Raw genomic sequence first — 20,338 nt, 5'->3', positions numbered from 1 at the left:
TGACCACGATCATCACTATTAGGCTGGAGAATGGGGATAAGAATTATATCAGCCTTGATTGAAGAGCGGAGCAGACTCGATGAGCCGAATGGCCTAATTCTGCTCCTATGTCTTATGTGTGTAGGGCAGGTTCCCAGCCTGGAAATGGGAAAGTTCACTAACTGTGCATGTGTGGCCATTCTCAGGCTGGCACATGCGCAGAAAACCCCCAAAACGGAAAAACAATAAAACCATGAACTGAACATCTGAGGCCATTCTAAGGAAAATGCATGTGTTGAGACCATAAAGGCCGCTGGGAACAGTAGTTCCCGAATTCCAATTTAAAGGTAAGATTTTCCTCCTTTCTTTCATTGGAGTTTGTCACAGTGACCAGCATGAGATTTCCTTGCACATGTTTAACTTGATGTCATGAGACAGCATGGGGTGCAGGGTTCAATGTTGAAGCCTCCCATGGCCTCCGTACTGACCACTGTATACCACTGTGCTGTCACCTCTAATAGGTCTCTCCTGGCAATGGGGCAGGATATATGCAGGGAGGCATTCAACATGATATTTTCTGTCAATTTGGACTGTTCTAAGGTTAACAGCCTTATTGAAGAAAACTGATTTTTTTTTTTGCATAATGACAGTACGCATCTTTACCAGTCAACCAGAAAATTGAATCAATAGAAATTGCCCTTGGAACAAAACAGCACCACTGCAATTGTATGATGTTGGAGGAAAATATAGACACTGACAGAAAAAGATGAATTCAAATATCACTGACAAAATAAAACTTATTAGTTCAGAGTCGGCAGAAGAGGGACTACTGTTTACTCAATTAATTTTTGGATGTGTGTGTTAACTCGAGCCATGAAATGAGAGAAATATTAGAAACCAGGCCAGCTTTAACCCTTCAAATAACTGCCATAGAGGAAACTGGGCATGACTCCAGTTACATCAATAGTAGAGGTCAGGTGGGGTTACTGGGTTACGGGGATAGGGTGAAGGGCGCTCTTTCCAAGGGCCGGTGCAGACTCGATCGGTCGAATGGCCTCCTTCTGCACTGTAAATTCTATGATACTATCATAATGATGGTTACAAGTTTCCTTAATTATGAATAATAATGAATAGAAAGCCCAACGAAAACACGTGGAAAACAATCAAATATTATGAGAAGCGGCAACTGCTTTCATCAAATTCCCTGTGCAAACTAGCGTCTTCAATCTTTTGAGAGATGAATTGTAGGTAGTATTTCAAAGAACCATCTGTTAAAATGTTCTACCTTCTATCAAGGAAAACTCCAGGCTACTGATCTAACATGACAATAAACTTTACCTTCAACCCCTCATCTGTTTCATTCCACAAGCTGTATTTTCAGGCTCTGATCACATACTGTGTTTACATTATAATGTTCAATTTCGTTCTCATCCAAATATTTATCTTGCCCCTTTTAAAAGAGTGAAGGAGCATAGATTTATCTATTTTTCTTTAAACCCAAATAACTGATTACAAAAGCATGTGAGTTAGTATTCATGGTGGTGTGGCACTAGATCATTAAATGCTTGGGCATTTTCGCCACTAAGAATATAAGATCATAAGAAACAGGAACAGGAGCAGGAATAACCTGCTCAGCCACTCAGTACGATCATGCTGGTCTTCGGCTTTAACTCACTTTCTCACCTGCTACCCATATCGAACCCTTCATCATGTGAGACATACAAAAACAAAACAAAGATCTGTGTTAGGAAAACAAAGTTATTTTTAAGGGATTGAGATCAACAATAAGGTAGAATTTTAAGTGTGTTTAATTTAATGTTTCTGTGCCTGGAAAGATAAAACCTATTGTTAGATTCATGCTGTACAAAGGTGTTTGTATGTGTGGGGATTGGTTAAGTTCTAACTCTGTTTCTATTGTGCTTAGAAAGGGCCACGGAGTGAAGTACAAATGAAAGGCATAAGCATGTGGGTTTTGCTTTGCAACTGGAGCCTTGTAAGGTAAAGAAGTTTTTAAGTTTTAGCCAGTTAATTTGACTACAGTTGAAGATAGGTAGCGAGAGAAGGCAACTCTCAGTTCTGTGGGAAGCAGTTTGTTTAGAGGGAACATCTCTCTCAGCTTTGCTAGAAGAAAATCTATATCATGGAGAGAAAACAAGTGCAGAGATCTGAAGAACAGCTAGTTATGAAAACGAGAGAAATGAAAGAAGTTTCCAAGATGTCCGAGGTTAAATGTACTAGAACAGAGAACGGTTCAGTAAAGACAGGCAGTGGTGAGAAAAGGGATGGGATGCCAGAAAGATATCAAAAATTATTTTCAGGTTTATTAAATTTTACTACAGCCTGTGCAATGAGAGTTGAAATAACTATGGAAATCAGTGGCATCTCGACAGGTGTATAAAAGCAGTTAAGACATAAATCCTTATGGGATTGGTGTAAAATCCTGGACTGGATTCGCTGTTAAAAATGGTGTTGTAGCTTTGTTTAAAAGTATCATTTTGAAAACATGGTCTGGATTTCAGAATGCAAACCTCCGAGGAAAATCATTATTATAAGAGAAGATTTTAAAGTGTGTTTTGGGGTGTGGATTTTCATGTGACAATCTTCTGAGAAGACATCCACAAACATTCTCTTGGGATTTGGAGTGGAGAGCGTAATTGTCCACAAACATCTTGTGTGCTTAAAAGGTAATTTTTTTTAAAAGATTTTCTGATCACCAACATTTAGCACGATTTAAAATGAATAGGTCAAGGCTGCCATTAAAATTATGCCGATCAAAAAATCAATGCCTAGGGAGATGCTCAGACATCTGCTCCAGCAGTTGTTGATTTTGCACAAACTACTTATTTCTATTTCTAATGGATGGCAGTCAAATTGGCATAGTACTGTCAGAAGCCTGTCAGCATCTCTTTCCCTCTATTATATATAACATGTTGCCACTCCAACTGCATTTGATTAATAGGCAAGAGTTAAGCAAACTGTACTTCTCTCAGTCATTTGCTTCATGAAACCCAGATCACCATTTGTGTCAATAAGAAACATCCCAGAACCGTAAAATAAAGACCTCCAAAGTGCATATAAGCCACCCTTGATGAACATTCTGGGATGCTGATATCATACAGACCTCAACCTCTAGTGATGCAGATAAAGTAATTTAGTCTCCCTTCCCAAAAAAGTCATGAAGCATTAGATATTACAAATGGGCAAGGGGACAGCACGGTGGCACAGTGGTTAGCACTGCAGCCTCACGGCACTGAGGTCCCAAGTTCGATCCTGGCTCTGGGTCACTGTCCGTGTGGAGTTTGCATATTCTCCCCATGTTTGCATGTGTTTCGCCCCCACAACCCAAAAGATGTGCAGGGTAAGTGGATCAGCCACGCTAAATTGCCCCTTAATTGGAAAAATGAATTGGGTACGCTAAATATATTCTTAAAAATTGGGCAAGGTGGCAGTTAATTCTAATTAGGTATACCCCAGTATCACAGTGGTTAGCACTGTTGCTTTACAGCGCCAGGTACCGGTTCGATTCCCGGCTTGGGTCACTGTCTGCAGAATCTGCCCAAGTCTGCAAGGGTTTCCTCCGAGTACTCTGGTTTCCTCCCACAAGTCCCGAAAGACGTGCTGTAAGGTGATTTGGACAGTCTAAATTCTCCCTCAGTGTACCCTAACAGGAGCTGGAGTGGGGCAACTTGGACATTTTCACAGTAACTTACTGTGTTAATGTAAGCCTACTTGTGACACTAATAAATTATATTGAAATAGTAATTATTATTTAAGTCCTGTATGTCACCAGACTGGTTGGCACTGTAATTGTCCTGGCTCAAATGACACCTTGCTGAAGAGAATAGCATTTCCAGACTTGCTGAAATTCAGAGGTACAATTTAACAGGTGGCAGCATGTAAGTGGCAGGAAGAGATAATAGCACAGCAGCAAAGAATGGACACTGCACACAGATACATCAGACTGGCAGAAATGAATCGACATCAGTGCAAGTGTCCTTTGGAAGCAAGCGGTGAGTGGAGGAGCAAACAAGAACATGAAATATTTTAGAATCTTTAATGTTATAAAACGTCCCAAGGACTTCACAGCAGCATAAGCAGATAAATGGAATCTGAGCTAATGAAAGGGATATTAGACGAGGTCAACAAAAGTAAGATCAGGGAGATAGGTTTTAAAGGACCCAGATCCTTTAGATGCAAGAGGCAGGCAACATTGTGCTGCGTCTTAAGCAAGATAAAAAAGTTACTCTGTGACAGAGAAGGAACGTATGGCCTTTTGTAGACCTCGAGCCTCAGTGAATTTAACAGACTGCCTCAGTCCACCATATGGCTCTAGCTTTTAAATGTGTAACAGACATCTGCCTTGATATGTTTATTAATTCAACTCTCCCATTACCTTTTTTCATCATCAGTGTTACAGAGGTGAGGCAGACAAATACCATGTTAGCCAAATTTTCTTTTAAACTGTATCTTGGATTTTATACGACAGCTGTGACACGTAAAAGAAAACATACTACAGGGCTTGAATACAGCTGATGTGAGCCAACAAAAGGAAGGCTGTCTCTCCCAAGTCAATGCAAAGCTCTGACAAGAACCTTGTTTCCATAAAGTACTGATCTAATCAGCAAAGTCTGCTTGATAGCACCATCTGTTCTAGGTAATGAATAAAGCAAGAGACCATTTCCAGATTCTAATAACATTTTAAACCGCAGAGGGTCTCTTTCGTGAAGCCCTAAAGTCTCACTTGTCCCCCTAATCGATCCCTCAGACTATGTAACATAATATACAAACTATATTTTACTATTCCATTATTATAATGGCCAATTCAAAGAACCACTGATTCTTCCAGCTATAACATCTCTGCATATCAGAAAGTAAGCAGAAACAAGGTGATTTAAAATGAAATTTCTGGTGGATTACCGATAGCTATTCAAACATAACGCCACATTTTGAAGAGAACTTTCAACTTAATTTTCATTACCTTCTTACTGCATGTGAAGACGAATGATAGAAGAAATACTGCTGGTAGGAAATGTCAGTCATAGCCACAATGGATGTGACAGAAAGGCAAGACACTGGTAACAGTGTTGGTGCACAAACTAAATACACATTGAAAGGTGCTGCTAAACATGAGAGTCACAAAGCCAAAATTAAGATAACTATAATTTATATATTCACCTTCACCTTTGAGGACATTACCAGAGCGGTAGATAACGGGGAGCCAACGGATGTGGTATATCTGGATTTCCAGAAAGCTTTTGACAAGGTGCCACACAAAAGGTTGCTGCATAAGATAAAGATGCATGGCATTAAGGGTAAAGTAGTAGCATGGATAGAGGATTGGTTAATTAATAGAAAACAAAGAGTGGGGATTAAAGCAAATTACTGCGGATGCTGGAATCTGAAACGAAAGGGAAAATGCTGGAAAATCTCAGCAAGTCTGGCAGCATCTGTAGGGAGAGAAAAGAGCTAATGTTTCGAGTCCGATGACTCTTTGTCAAAGCTAACAGACAGAGAGAGTGGGAAATATTTATACTGTGGAGTGAGAATGAAAGATGAGGCATAGCCACAGAAACCCAGGGAAACTGGGTGCTAATGGCCACAGATATCAAGGGGAAGAAAGAGTGTTAATGGCAGTCCCCAGAGAGGACAAAAGATGTGAAAGGTCAAACAGCAGGGAAACTAACATCAGAGGATGAACTGTAGGTGTGGGGGGAGGGGAAGGGGGAAGCAAAGAGGAGAAAGGTGCAGGAAAAGTGGATAAGATTGGGGGGGGGGGGAATTAAATGTATATTAAGAAAGCAGGGGATTAATGGGGGTTTCTCTGGTTGGCAATCAGTAGCCAGTGGTGTCCCTCAGGGATCAGGGGTCAGTGTTGGGCCCATAATTGTTCACAATTTACATGGATGATTTGGAGTTGGGGACCAAGGGCAATGTGTCCAAGTTTGCAGATGACACCAAGATGAGTGGTAAAGCAAAAATTACAGAGGATACTGGAAGTCTGCAGAGGGATTTGGATAGTTTAAGTGAATGGGCTAGGGTCTGGCTGATGGAATACAATGTTGACAAATGTGAGGTTATCCATTTTGGTAGGAATAACAGCAAACGGGATTATTATTTAAATGATTAAATATTAAAACATGCTGCTGTGCAGAGGGACCTGGGTGTGCTAGTGCATGAGTCGCAAAAAGTTGGTTTTGCAGGTGCAACAGGTGATTAAGAAGGCAAATGGAGTTTTGTCCTGCATTGCTAGAGGGATGGAGTTTAAGCCTAGGGAAGTTATGCTGCAATTGTATAAGGTGTTAGTGAGGCCACACCTGGAGTATTGTGTTCAGTTTTGGTCTCCTTACCTGAGAAAGGACGTACTGGCGCTGGAGGGTGTGCAGAGGAGATTCACTAGGTTAATCCCAGAGTTGAAGGGGTTGGATTACGAGGAGAGGTTGAGTAAACTGTGACTGTACTCATTGGAATTTAGAAGGATATGGGGGGATCTTATAGAAACATATAAAATTATACAGGGAATAGATAGGATAGATGCGGGCAGGTTGTTTCCACTGGTGGGTGAAAGCAGAACTAGGGGACATAGCCTCAAAATAAGGGGAAGTAAATTTAGGACCGAGTTTAGGAGGAACTTCCTCACCCAAAGGGTTGTGAATCTATGGAATTCCTTGCCCAGTGAAGCAGTTGAGGCTCCTTCATGAAATGTTTTTAAGATAAAAATAGATAGTTTTTTGAAGAATAAAGGGATTAAGGGTTATGGTGTTCAGGCCGGAAAGTGGAGCTGAGTCCACAAACGATCAGCCATGATCTCATTGAATGGTGGAGAAGGCTCGAGGGGCCAGGTGGCCTACTTCTGCTCCTAGTTATGTCCTTCACCAAACAATGGCTACTTAAAATGAATTGAAGGGCAAGATGATAAGCAGGAAATGCCAGAATTCAATTTTTAGAGTTTTAATCTATATTGTTCCATTGTCCGGGTTCTACTGAGGGATCTCAAGAACAATAGGAGGTCTTTCAGCCCTTTGAGTTTATTCTACCATTCAATCCAATCTTGACTGATCAGTATCTGAACTTCCACCTATTTGCTTAGGTTCTGTACGCGATATCCTTGTCTAACAAACTTTCTATCAAGGAAATCAATGGAAATATTCGCCAGGAAAAATATTATTTAAATGGTGATAGATTGGCAAATATTAATGTACAAAAGGACCTGGGTGAGCTTGTCCATCAGTCACCAAAAGCAAGCATGCAGATGCAGCGAGCACTTAGGATAGCAAACAGTAACATCATCGCAAGAGGTTTTGAACACAGGAGCAAGGATGTCTTACTGCAACTGTATAGGGCCTAGGTGAGAGCACGAGCTGGATTCTCCATCCCGCCGCGGCAGATTTCTGGTTCAGCATGCTGGCGGGATGCGCCATTTCACCAGCTATGGTCAATGGGGTTTCCCATTGTGGGGCAGCCCATGCTGTCTGGAAACCCCTGGGCTGCCGGCAAAACGGAGCATCCCAACGGCGGAGAATCCAGCCCCACATCTGTAAGATTGTGTGCAGTTTTGGTCTCCTTAACTAAAGAAGGGTATACATACAGGAAGGGAAGCAAAGGTTCATCAGACTGATTCCTTAAAAGGCAGGATTCTCATATGAGGAGAGATTGAGTCAACTGGGCCTGTATTCACTGGAATTTAGAAGAATGAGGGGGTATCTAATTGAAACATACACAATTCTGACAGGGCTGGACAGACTGAATGCAGGGATGATGTTTCCCCTGGCTGCGGCGGTCTAGAAAAAGGGGTACAGTCTCAGGATACAGGGTAGCTCATTTAGGACAGAAACGAAGGGACATTACTTCACTCAAAGGGAGTGAACCCAGGAAATTCTCTATCACAAGAGACTGCGAAATCACTGAATACATTTCAGAATTAAATAGATAGCATTCTAGAGAGCGGGAGTATGGTGTTGAGATAGATGATGAACCATGGTCATATTGAATGGTGAAGCAAGCTCGAGGGGCCAAAAGGCCGACTCCTGCTTCAATTTTCTACATTTCCATTGTAAATTCCTTGTCCAGGTTTGAACAAAGGCCCAATTCAACGGAAACATTTCTGTGCCATTTTGGGCGCGTTTGGCGGGGTGTTTTTCGCCAGCTGCATTGGTGTTATCGTGGCCTGTATACAACGGCACTTAGTACAAAAAATGAATCCCCGCGAGATTCTCACCATTACTGGTTGCCTGAATAGCCAGATTCATGCCTCAGCATCTTGCCGCTAAGAAGGGGGAGCTGCTTTTAAACTCTCCCTCACCATTAACTCCCAGTCACCACACACGCATGGCAGCATGCAGACCTGTTCCTCACTTTGGTAATGGGGAACTAGACAGGCTTATTGATGCTGTGAAGGAGAGGTGGAACATCCTGTTCCCTGAGGGGGTTAGCGGACCAGCAGCTGGGTCAGCAATGCCGCCTGGGACAGTAGCGGGTGTCAGTTCGGGCAGCATGACCAGGAGGACTGCCTTCCAATGCGGAAGATCAACTACCTCCACCAAGCTGCAAAAGTCACCACCTCTCTCCTCACATCAGTTCCTCCTGACACCACTCAAATTCCCAAACCAACCCCTCCCCATCAAAAACAATGGCTGACATCTTGCAGCCTCCCTACATTCGATCTTTGTGCTCGTTCCTCAGAATCCTTTGGTACCCAGCACAACCCCTTCAAGTCCAGGTGCGGTGTCCCACACATGCCACCTGCTCTAGATTCCCCAACCCATCAAGCACGCGGCTCACAATGCCATCTCTTTGCCACTGCAGGAGAAGGTAGTCCATAATGAGCAGGAATGGGTCAAGACATGTGGCAAAGTTCCAGAGACCAGAGTCTTCACCCCCGATGAGGAGCGGGCCCTGGAGATTGTGGGGTTGACACCGAGGAGAGAGCAGTCACCAACAGCAAGGTTGGCCTGCACCCCCCCCCCCCCCAAGAGGCAACCACTGAGGAGAGTTCCAAGGACACCACCATAGAGACGCCACAGCTATTACCCCCACCTTCAACCAGTGCAGAGAGACTCAATTCAGTGGGTGACATTAGTGGATAGGCTTCTGGGGTACAATCTGGTGAGCACCACACAGTTGCTAATGCATGTCAGGTGGAGGCAGCAGTCAGAGGTCTGCTGGGTACCAGAACTCACCTGGGTCCCAGTCAGATGCCGGACCTCTGGGCAAGGTTCTCCAGAGTTGATGCAGATGATAGGCCAGAGCCTGGCATAGGAGTGGATGTCAGGTACATTCCAGCGACTGCCGAGCCGAATGGAGGAGAGACAAAGGCTTCGGCTGCAGGAGATGGTGCCGACAATGCGCAGGTGTGAAAAGTCTGGAGCATGACATCCTCGTCTTGAGTGGTGGTGCCCAAGGTATGGCTCAGTATGTGAATGCCATGGCCTCTGTATCATGTCCCAGTCACTGGAGGACGTGTCCCAGACACAGGTGATAATTATCGAGCCACTGCAGAGCATGGCACAGGGCCTGGGACACCATAGTGCTGACAATGGGAAGCCTCCAGAACTGGCAGTGCCAGATAACTCAGTGGCCTCTGAAGTTCACTACAGCTGCCCCGCCTTCCCATGGAGTCCCCCAGGATCCTACAGGCACCGTCAAGGAGGAGGAAACGCTGAAGATTAACCCGAAGCATGCCAACAAGCTCCTGATTCCAAACAAACCTGTTGGACTTTAACCTGGTGTTGTAAGACTTCTTATTGTGCCTACCCCAGTCCAACATCAGCATTTCCACACCAAGGAGATGATGGTGGTCTCCAATTCTTCCAATGCCTCCCCCTCCTGACACCGGTGCATCTCATGGGCAGAGCAGGGTGGCACTGTGATGCCTGTGGCACCAGTAAGTGGCTCCAGGCCCTCCAGAGGACATCCGCCCAGGGAATCCAAGGCCACAGGGTGTGGAAAGTAGCAGGCTGCCTCCACCTCTGTAAACCACAAAAGATCTAGAAGATTGAGGAGCACTGAGTGGGCACTGTAGCTAGGGAGAATGGAAATGTCAAACATTAATTATTAAAACATGTTACACCTGATACATATGAAACTCCCGTCATGTTAATCTTCACAGCGGGCCTGCCTGCACCCCGCACCTCCTGTTGTCCTCTGCTTCGCCGCGCCCCCAACCCCTGTCTCCTGGATACAGTGGTGCAAAATGAAACGCTCCCATTGCAGACCCCGTTCAGAGGATGGGTGTGAGTGTGCTGTCAGCAGAAAGACAGGAGTCCGACTTTTTCAAAAGCTGAGGAGCACCAGAACGTTCCTCACAGTGAGTTATCACTACTCTTCTGCCTTGTATATTGACCCACTGACAGTGCCAACACAGGCCCATCACCCTGTAGCAATGTTACACAGACCCTTGGAGGGTGGAACATGATAGTTGGGGAGGAAGCAATGTGATGAGGGGGTTGGAGGGAGGAGGGGGAGGAAAGGGGAGGAATTGAGCAGATTGATGGACTATCAATTACGATGAGACGAGAGTAGAATGTAATCGAAGCTTTATTACACAGAGATGTGTGGCCTCCTACAGCGCTGATGAAATGGCTGCTGTTTGGAGAGCACACACATTTATACTACGCCTACTGGGCGGAGCCAGCAGGCAGGGATCTACCCCCGTACCAGTAGTACAGGGGCCTTACCGTAATACCCATATATACAATATAATACAACAGTGGTGACTACCACACAGATGGACATTGCTTCATCCTATGACAGCACCTCTCTGGTGCTCCGGGCATGCTGGACCCTTACCTCATGTCCTCCGTCCTCTGGTGTGCATTGTCCTCACAATGCAGCCGCATGCCGCTCCCCCTACAGCATGTCATCTCGCTGCTATGCAGGTTGTTGCCAGCAGTTAATCATCATCATTGTCATCGACTGGAACAAAGATTTCATGTTCTTCCAGTAGCGAGGCGAAGCTATTGCTGATCTGAGTTTGCATGTACAGATATGGGATGACCACAACAAAGACTTTCATGGACACAGCAGACGACCACAAAGCGGGAGAGCCTCTTTCTGACCTTCCCAATAGCACCTGTCTCCTGGTTGCTAGAAGGGTATGGGTGGCACGGTAGCACAATGATTAGCACTGTTGCTTCACAGCGCCAGGGACCCGGGTTCGATTCCCAGCTTGGTTATCCCTGTGTCTGCATGGGTTTCCTCTGAGTGCGCTGGTTTCCTCCCACAAGTCCCGAAAGACATGCTTGTTAGGTGAATTGGACATTCTGAATTCTTCCTCAGTGTACCCAAACAGGCACCGGAATGTGGCGACTGGGGGATTTTCAGAGTAACCTGATTGCAGTGTTAATGTAAGCTTACTTGTGACACTAATACAGATTATTATTAGGTGCTGTCAGCAAGAGATTTGGAGAGGGGGTTGTCTCGGAGATTTACGGGAGGATTTTGGTGGAGGATAAGGTGGCCATGAGTGGATCAAGGCATAGTGGGAGGAGGAGTGGGGCGGCAGCGTGATGTGAGGCGCTGTGGAGGGTGAATGCCTCGATTTCATGCGTGAGGCTGGGGCTGATACTGTTGAAGGTGGTGTACAGGGCGCACCTGATGAAGTCAAGGATGAGCCGGTAGTTTGAGGGGGTAGAGGACACTTGTGAACGGTTCAGATAATCATCTGCATATGTTCCGGCTGGAGTTGCAGATGGGAGCGGGGGCAGATGGCCTCTCTCCCCCACCCCCAATCGTCCCTGGGCCAGGCCCCGACCTGAAACGCTTCAGCAGCCACTCTACCCCCGATTTAGCAGCTCCAATGCCCTGGAGCTGCATGCCGCAAAATGGAAATGGCTACCCTCCTCTCGCTTCCCCATAGCGGTCATTGTGACAGCTTCACGTTTTTAAAAAGGATTACTAAGGATTACTGCCAGTGTGGATTTCTCGTTGGCAAGTCGGGTAATTCCCAGGAGGCCGCTGCATTCAACTTGAATCTCGCTCATGAGATTCAAATAAATGTAAACGAAGGTTAATGAAACGCTCGTCATTTTAGAGCAAGATCCGGAACTCGCAATTGGGAGCGGGCCGGGTGAATTGCAAACTGGTTGTAGCTTGTATGGGTTCAATTCAGGCTCCTTCTTCCACATGCACTTCAGTAAAATAGTACCAGAACTGACAAGATGAGTGGGAGGATTGAAGTACACCTCTGACTGGATGTGCAGCAGTCAATCATTACCAACCCCAGCTCAGAAACAGTTAGGGGCACGTCATGCTGGGGTAACAGGTTATTTGAGTTTTTAAAAAATCATCTCTTTACAGGTCAAAGGAAACCAAAGCAGTTCCTCCACAAATGATTGTCACTGACAGTGGGATTCAAAGTTCTTCACCAGCCATCTCAGATGACAAGGTAACAACCAGCCAGATTGAATGTAATGATGACCACAAGGAATAGGTTTGAGAGAATAGCATTTAACAGCTTTGCAATTAAGATGTACTAACACATCAAGACCATCAAGCATCATAATAGCCATAGACAGCTGTGTCATCTGTAGACTTAGTTTTCCCGATACCGCAACTTCGAATCAAGTTGAGTATTCTACCTCCGCTAAAACCTTGAAACGTACTGTGACCAGTCATTGCACAAATATACCAACACTATCATTCAAATTGTGACTCAACTCCTTTTTGTAACAAATATTTTTTTCTATCTTGCTGTTCTGAGATACAAACAAAATGCCATATCACGTTCTGAAGACATCTCAAAATGTTCTTCACACTGCAGCCAACATTACGTGGACAAATTCAGCAGCAAATCTGTACACGGAGTTTCTCAAAGAACAAACTAATGAATAACCAGATAGGCTGCTCTTGGTGCTACAAGTTGAAAGAAAAATACAATTAAATGTGTATATATAGCTGCGAAAATAAAGTGATCCTATATTCACCATCGACCAGTGTTATGGTCACTCCACCACACAGCTTTCTCGAAAAGCAGGGCGGGGAAAACAGTGGGAAAGCACTTCCAGTGGCAATGATTTCTTACTTTGGGAAGATTGCCGTCATCTGTGCGGAGGCAAATCCTTTTCTACAGCCACCCTCGGTGATATTTCCATTTTTATAGTTTAATTCTGTTGTGCTGGAGAAAGAGAGAGATAAAACAATAAATAAGATGAGTAACACAATGCCACAAGACACAAACATAAAGAATTATGGATGTTTACAGCAGGAGGAATTTCAGGCCATCGTTCTTGGACTGTGAAAGGGGAATCCACTTTGCGCATTTCCTTGCATTATTCCCCCCCACCCCCAAAATATTTACCTTCTTAAAAAAAACTGGATGGGTTTTGCTTCTCACACTACTTCTGGTGAAATATTTCATGTCCTGACAAACATTGTTACAACAACAAAAAACTTTTCTATCATCTTCTTTCATACTTTTAGTCTTCAATGCATGCCTCTCCTTACAGACTGCTCAATAAATGAAAATATATTTTCTATTTGTCTTGTCAAAGCCCCTTAATTTTGTACAGCTCTCTTTTATGCCCCAATGAAAAAGACCTCAGCTTCTCTCGAATTCTCCTTATAATTTGCCTCCCATTCCTATTATCATTTTAAAATTGCTCCTGCATCCTCACCATGGTATTAACTAAACAGATTGTCCAAAATTCGACACACCAACAACAATTTGTTTTATGTAGCACCTGTAACATAGTAAAATATCCCAAGACACTTCAAAGAAATGGGATAGACAAAATTAATACTGTGGCCAGGGAGAAGATTTTAGGGTAGGTAAGATAGATTTTAAGCAGCATCTTAAAGAGGAGTGATTTAGAGGTGGAGCTGTTTGGGGTGGGGTGGGGGGGCACTCCAGAAATGTTGTCTCGACAGCAGAAAGCACAGCCTTCAATAGTGGTGAAAAAAAAATTGAGATTGCACAATGCAGGTTACAAAGATGGAGACGCCAAGCCATGAAGACATACAAAGATTAGAATTTTAAATTTGTGCATTGATGAACTGGAATCAATGTAAGTCAGTGAAACCTAGGGATGATGAATGAATGGAATTTATTGAGTCTTGTTCCTTGACTTGTATTAAAGTTAACTTTCCAAGTCATTGTCCAAGTATTTCCTGTTCACCAAAAGCAGGACAAATCCAATCCAATCAATTACTGCCCTATCAATCAATAATAATAATTTATATAATAATCTTTATTGCCAAAAGTAGGCTTACGTTAACACTGCAATGAAGTTACTGTGGGAAAAACCCCTAGTCACCACATTCCAGCACCTACTCTCACCCAGTGGATCAGTTGATTGACAAAAGATGCTATTGTCAGTACATTCAAGCAACATCTACTCATCAATAACCTGGACAATTCCACCTGGACCACTCAGCTCCAGACCTCAATAGCCTTTCCCCAAACATGGACAAAATAACAGAATTCCAGAGGGGAGGAGAGAGTAACTGCCTTTAACATCAGGGCAGCATTTGACCAAGTGTGATATCAAGGAGCCAATAAAATCAAAGTCAATGAGAATCAGAGAAAGCTTGGAGTCATAGTGAGCACGAAGGTAGATAGATGGCTGTAGTTATCAGAGCCCAATTTGCTCAGCCCAAGAACAGGAGTTCCCCAGTGCAGTGTCTCAGGTCCAATGATCCAAAGCGGCGCAGTCAATGACATTTCCAACATCATGGCATTCAGGCTTGGGATGATAAGTGACTAGTAACATTCGCACCATGCAAGTGCCAGGCAATAGCCATTTCCAACAAGGTGATTGTCAGACCATCTCCCCATGACATTGTTGAAACTCACAACATTAATATTCTGAGTCACCACTGGCCAGCCACATGAATACTGTGGCAACCTGTTGACTCCCAAAGCCTTTCTCCCTCAATAAGAAGCAAGAATTGTGATGGAATACTCCACTCTTCCGGGGTAAATGCAGCTACACTACCGGTCCAGGAGTTCAACACAACCTAGGGCAAAGCAGCCTTCTTGATTGGCACCCTATCTATAATCCTCCTCCACCATCAGCACACCAAGATTGCAGAGTGTTATCATCTACAAGGTGGTGGAGATGCACTATCTCACTAAGCCAATCACAGAGGGACGTGGTACAGTCCCAGAGGGAGGTTGCCCTGTCCCTGTGCTCCATGGCCACGAGCATCGAGACCCTGGTTGAGGCGAGAGTGGGCCTCTAGGACTGGCAGCGCCAGGTGGCGGGAGAGCCCTCCTGTCACACCCCCGTACCAAGGAGTAGCCCGGGGTCCATCGGACACCCCGAGTGAGGAGGTGTTCAGGCACGTGCGGTAACCCACATAGGGAAGGTGCCGGAACACCACAGCACCTCAGACACCACCTCCCCATTCTGGCCCTGGTGCATCCGATGGGCCGCGGGCATAATAGGGTGGCACCAAGCCACCTGTGACACCCGAGACTGCCGGGCCCGTCTAGGAAGGTCACGCCAGATGATTGACGCCAAAGGGGATCCTAGATCACAGGGTGGGAATCACAGCAGGCCGCCTTCACCCGGATGTAGTTCCTGGAGAAACACCTAGACAGAGCCTTAGGGCCCGTCAGGCCAGAAGGTTAGACACCAGTTAAGTTGACACTGGTGCAGCACCTAGGATAGCTATAGGGACTAGGGCACAAACCTGTGGAAATATTTTCATGTATTCACAATAAACAAAAATGTTCCAATCTCCCTTTGTGCTCTTTCAGAAGGCTGTGAGGGATGGGCTGGGCTGGGATGGCTGCAGGGGGCACTGTAGGATCTACTGTGGGCGCCCCTATTGGGTAGGCCAAATTATGCCCTGGCGCCTGATTGTGGGGCTGGAAGTTCTGCGTAACCATGGGCCCTGGTGTGGGCAGTCAGTGGGGTGCGCAGCAAGATGGCTGCCTTGCAGGTCGCCGCAATGGCGGTCTGTGGCTGGCCACCCCTCGGTCCATCTTCTGGTCAACCGCCGCTACTGCCCCCGGCCTTGACAGACACCACCCCCAGCGGCAGGACCAGCAGCCCACATTCCCACATCGGGGAACAAATGCCCATGTCCTACCTCCTCTCTCTCCCTCAGCAGCCACCGCGCCAGTTTCCCGATTTTAAATGCCACAAGTGAACTTCACCGTTGGTCATTCCTCCTGGTGGGGGTGGAGCATCGCAGAGGGTCTGGAGATTACCGTGGCGGGCCCGTTACGGATGTGCTGATGCCGTTTATTATACGATTTGCATGCCTACATCAGTCTGCAGTGTAGAATGCATTCACGCCGATGTCGAGGCACCGATCATGGCATTCCGTTGGGCTGGCCTCGATTTTCGGCTGATGCATGATTCTCCACCGATCGTGCTTCATGATTCCGGCATAACTGGACAGAGAATCTCGCCCATTGGTTATCAGGCCATTTTCCATTGGGTGGACATGCCTAAGTGAATGAAGATCTAACAAACAAGGGAGCTCGATCTTTGAGGGGAGTGCCGCATTCGTGATTTTTGGCCTCCTGGAAAACACCCAAAACATACCGCAGACTGCAAAGATGGAAATTGTTCAGCTATTTTTAATGATAGCTGTAAGTCATCCATGATTCACAGCCATGTAATAAGATGCTGAGAATACATGTCTTAGAAACAATCAACTTGATCCAAAGGGTCAGCTTGATTTTATTCCATACGTTTTGTGAGTTGGCCAAAGTTGATAGCTGAATATGAATGTGCAATGTTCTGTATCAAGGGGCAGGCTGTCTGTCGTTGTGGACCAGAGGTAGCAGAAATTATTAACCGCTTCCCCATTAGGGTGCTATTTAGTGTAAACAGCAATGGTGATGCAAGACCTTTTCCCATGACCACGGTTTTCCTGACACTTATAGTCAGGGAAAATGTTATAGGCATAGGAGAGAGAGTCCAAGAATGGACAGTCCATTAGTCTTTGTAGCTGAGTTCCCAGGCGGGTCATTAGTGCAGCATAAAGAAATTCTCTGACGATGTTCAATGTGTTTTTGCCTTCACTTTCAGACTTGTTTGATTGTACAGCTTTCCATCTGACGCAGTATAGAAATAGATTCCTCCATACCTGCAGGGAAGACAAAGTCAGAAGCCTGGAAAAGATGCCAGAGTGAGGGCTAGGACACAGCTCTGTCTCATTCCACTGTATGAAGGAATTAAAGGGGCACTTGATCCTACCATCACCAAAGTTGCCCTCCCTGAAGTTGGCAGATAGTGAAGTACTCATTGTCAGAAACAAACAATGTCCCACTGGGTTGGACATTACGATGAGCTAAACTCCTGTGAGACCGATAGCTCTCAATCTGCAGCTTCCTGTCACGAATGAGTTAGATGAATAACCCTCATCACCTGAGCTTTAGAAGGTCATAGATTGCTTAGCAAACATAAAGGCATCTTGCAAGGATGGAATCCCAATCAAACTGCTCAAGCACAGACAGTCCGTTCTACTGCCACACCCTTATGTCCTTTGCCATCCCCTTATGACCTTCTCCTTTTCTGGAAAAAGTAGGTTCCATTCCACAGGCAGTGCAGGATTCAAAAATCATCACACAATTGAAAAATAAAGGCAACAGAGGAGGCTGCAACAACTCTAGGGGCATCTCACTCCTTTGCATCATGGGGAAGGCCTTTGTTAGTCATACTAAGACTCCATCTACTGCTAATTTAGCGTATCCTACAAGATTGGCGGGGGGGGGGGGGGCGAAATGACTGTCCATGAAAGCTCTTCAGTCTCATCCACTCCTTCCACGACAACATGCACTGCACAGTAGACAGTTCCACATTTAGACCTTGCACCACCATTATCTTTCCGACTCATTCATTGATGTCACAGCAAGTCTACTATGCACAATAGCTTGCTACCTAACAGACCAGTAAAAAGATTTTGTTACAAACCAAGTACAGTTTGTATACCAGAGCCAAATATTTTGCGCTAGAATCAAGTCATTTATTTCAATTTAATCTTAATTTCCTGATGTTTATAACCCATGCATGTTTTACTCACACAATTTACAATGTTATCATAACAGTTTATTGAATAAGCACCTGCAACTCATTGCCAACAGAACTATTACTGCATATTTATACCACTGAAGCTTGTATCCCTTTTCTGTGGGAAGAAAATGATGACGACTTTTCAGATATTGAGCTGGAGGAAATTACTAACTAATCTAGATTTGATGTCCTTCAGGCTGCCAGAAAGCAACAAACTCAGTCAAATAGAGGCAGGGGAGAGATTTGCAGTTAATGTCTTCAAGGAGTAGCATGTATATAACAGGAATCAAGAATTCAGCTCGTGTTCAGATTCAGGAAGTGGCAGAAAGGCCATTTTCTTTTAAATTGCATAATTAAGGACCCCACGCACCCCAGACATACTCTCTTCCACCTTCTTCCATCAGGAAAAAGATACCAAAGTTTGAGGTCATGCACCAACTGACTCAAGAACAGCTTCTTCCCTACTGCCATCAGACTTTTGAATGGACCTATCTCGTATTAAGTTGATCTTTTCTCTACACCTTGCTATAACTGTAACATTATATTCTGCAGTCTCTCCTTCCTTCCATTGCATTGTTTGTACAGCATGCAAGAAACAATACTTTTCATTGTATACCAATACATGTGACAATAATAAATCAAATCAAAAAAGAAACGACTGAACAAAGAACAAAGAAAAGTACAACACAGGAACAGGCCCTTCGGCCCTCCAAGCCTGTGCCGACCATGCTGCCCGTCTAAACTAATATCTTCCGACATTTCCGGGGTCCGTATCTCTCTATACCCACCCTATTCATGTAATTGTCAAGATGCCCCTTAAACGTCACTATCGTCCCTGCTTCCAACACCTCCTCCGGCAGCGAGTTCCAGGCACCCACTACCCTCTGTGTAAAAAACTTGCCTCGTACATCTCATCTAAACATTGCCCCTCGCACCTTAAAACTATGCTCCCTAATAAATGACCTCTCTACCCCGGGAAAAAGTCTCTGACTATCCACCCTGCCTATGACCCTCATAATTTTGTAGACCTCTATCAGGTCGCCCCTCAACCTCTGTCGTTCCAGTGAGAACAAACCAAGTTTATTCAACTTCTCCTCGTAGCTAATGCCTTCCATACAAAGCAACATCCTGGTAAATCTCTTCTGCGCCCTCTCTGAAGTCTTCACAGCCTTCTGGTACTGTGGCGACCAGAACTGAACAAAATACTCCAAATGTGGCCTAGCTAAGGTTCTATACAACTGCAACATGACTTGCCAATTTTTATACTCAATGCCCCGGCCAATGAAGGCAAGCATGCCGCATGCCTTCTACTACCTTCTCCACCTGTGTTGCCCCTTTCAGTGACCTGTGGACCTGTAGACCTACATCTCTTTGACTGTCAATACTCTTGAGGGTTCTACCATTCACTGTGTATTTCCTTCCTGCATAAGACCTTCCAAAATGCATTACCACACATTTGTCGGTATTAAACTCCATCTGCCATCTCTCTGCCCAAATCTCCAAACAATCTAATTTGTTATTGTGTTATTTTGAAGGTGTCCATTTTAGAATCAGCAGTTGGACATTGGGAATAATATAATAAAGCCACTATGTAACCTATTCCTGTGCTTAGATTTAGTGGCTATATTGGAATGCAAACCGGTGGAATCATGGCAGCAATGTGTTATGGAATGAATCAAGGAAAATCAGTGGAGAAGAGTGATGTGGTCAGCAACGTTGAAATTGGCAGAGAAGAAACCAGAAGATTGAGTTACATTCAGTCAGGTAGGATGCTTGGCAAATTTAGACGTGGTAGTCGCAATCTGAATTAAATTTATGCTTGCTGAACGGGAAGTTCAATAGGGCTGAGTCAGCACGACTTCGTCAAGGCGAGGTCATGCCTGACAAATCTGGTTGAATTCTTTGAGGAGGCAACAATGAAATTAGACAAAGGAGAGTCAGTGGACGTGATCAATTTGGATTTCCAGAAGGCTTTTGACGAGTTTTTAAATAAGATAAGAGCCTTGGTGTTAGGGGCAAGGTCCTGGCATGGACAGAGGATTGGCTGACTGGCAAAAGGCAGAGAGTGGAGTTAAAGGAGTTATTCTCAGGATGACAGCCGTGACTAGTAATGTTCCACGTGGGTTAGTGCTGGGACCACAACTATTCATGATATATACTAATGATCTAGAAGAAGGAACTGAGGGCATTGTTCCTTAGTTTGCAGATGATAAAAGGATATGTAGTGGGACAGGTAGTGTTGATGAAGCAAGGGGGCTGCATAAGGACTTGGACAGGCGAGCAGAGTTAGCAAAGGAGTGGCAGATGGAATACAATGTGGAAAAATGTGAGGTTGCACTTTGGTAGAAAGAATAAAGGCATAGACTATTTACTAAATGGGGAAAGGATTGGAA

At 44.8% G+C, this 20,338-nt stretch overlaps 1 protein-coding gene across 1 annotated transcript in view; it reads right to left on the bottom strand.

Annotated features, from left to right (window-relative positions):
- LOC119964467 (CMP-N-acetylneuraminate-beta-1,4-galactoside alpha-2,3-sialyltransferase-like) overlaps nucleotides 1-20,338 on the bottom strand; it is a 617,002-nt gene that overhangs the window by 392,698 nt on the left and 203,966 nt on the right. The window contains 1 exon segment of the mRNA XM_038794008.1: nucleotides 12,998-13,090. Within this exon segment, the coding sequence (XP_038649936.1) occupies nucleotides 12,998-13,090 (93 nt within the window).

Source organism: Scyliorhinus canicula, chromosome 4 (genome assembly GCF_902713615.1).
Source record: "Scyliorhinus canicula chromosome 4, sScyCan1.1, whole genome shotgun sequence".
NCBI lineage: Eukaryota > Metazoa > Chordata > Chondrichthyes > Carcharhiniformes > Scyliorhinidae > Scyliorhinus > Scyliorhinus canicula.
Note: the sequence above shows the minus strand (reverse complement) of the source record. Positions and strands in the feature narration are given on the sequence as shown.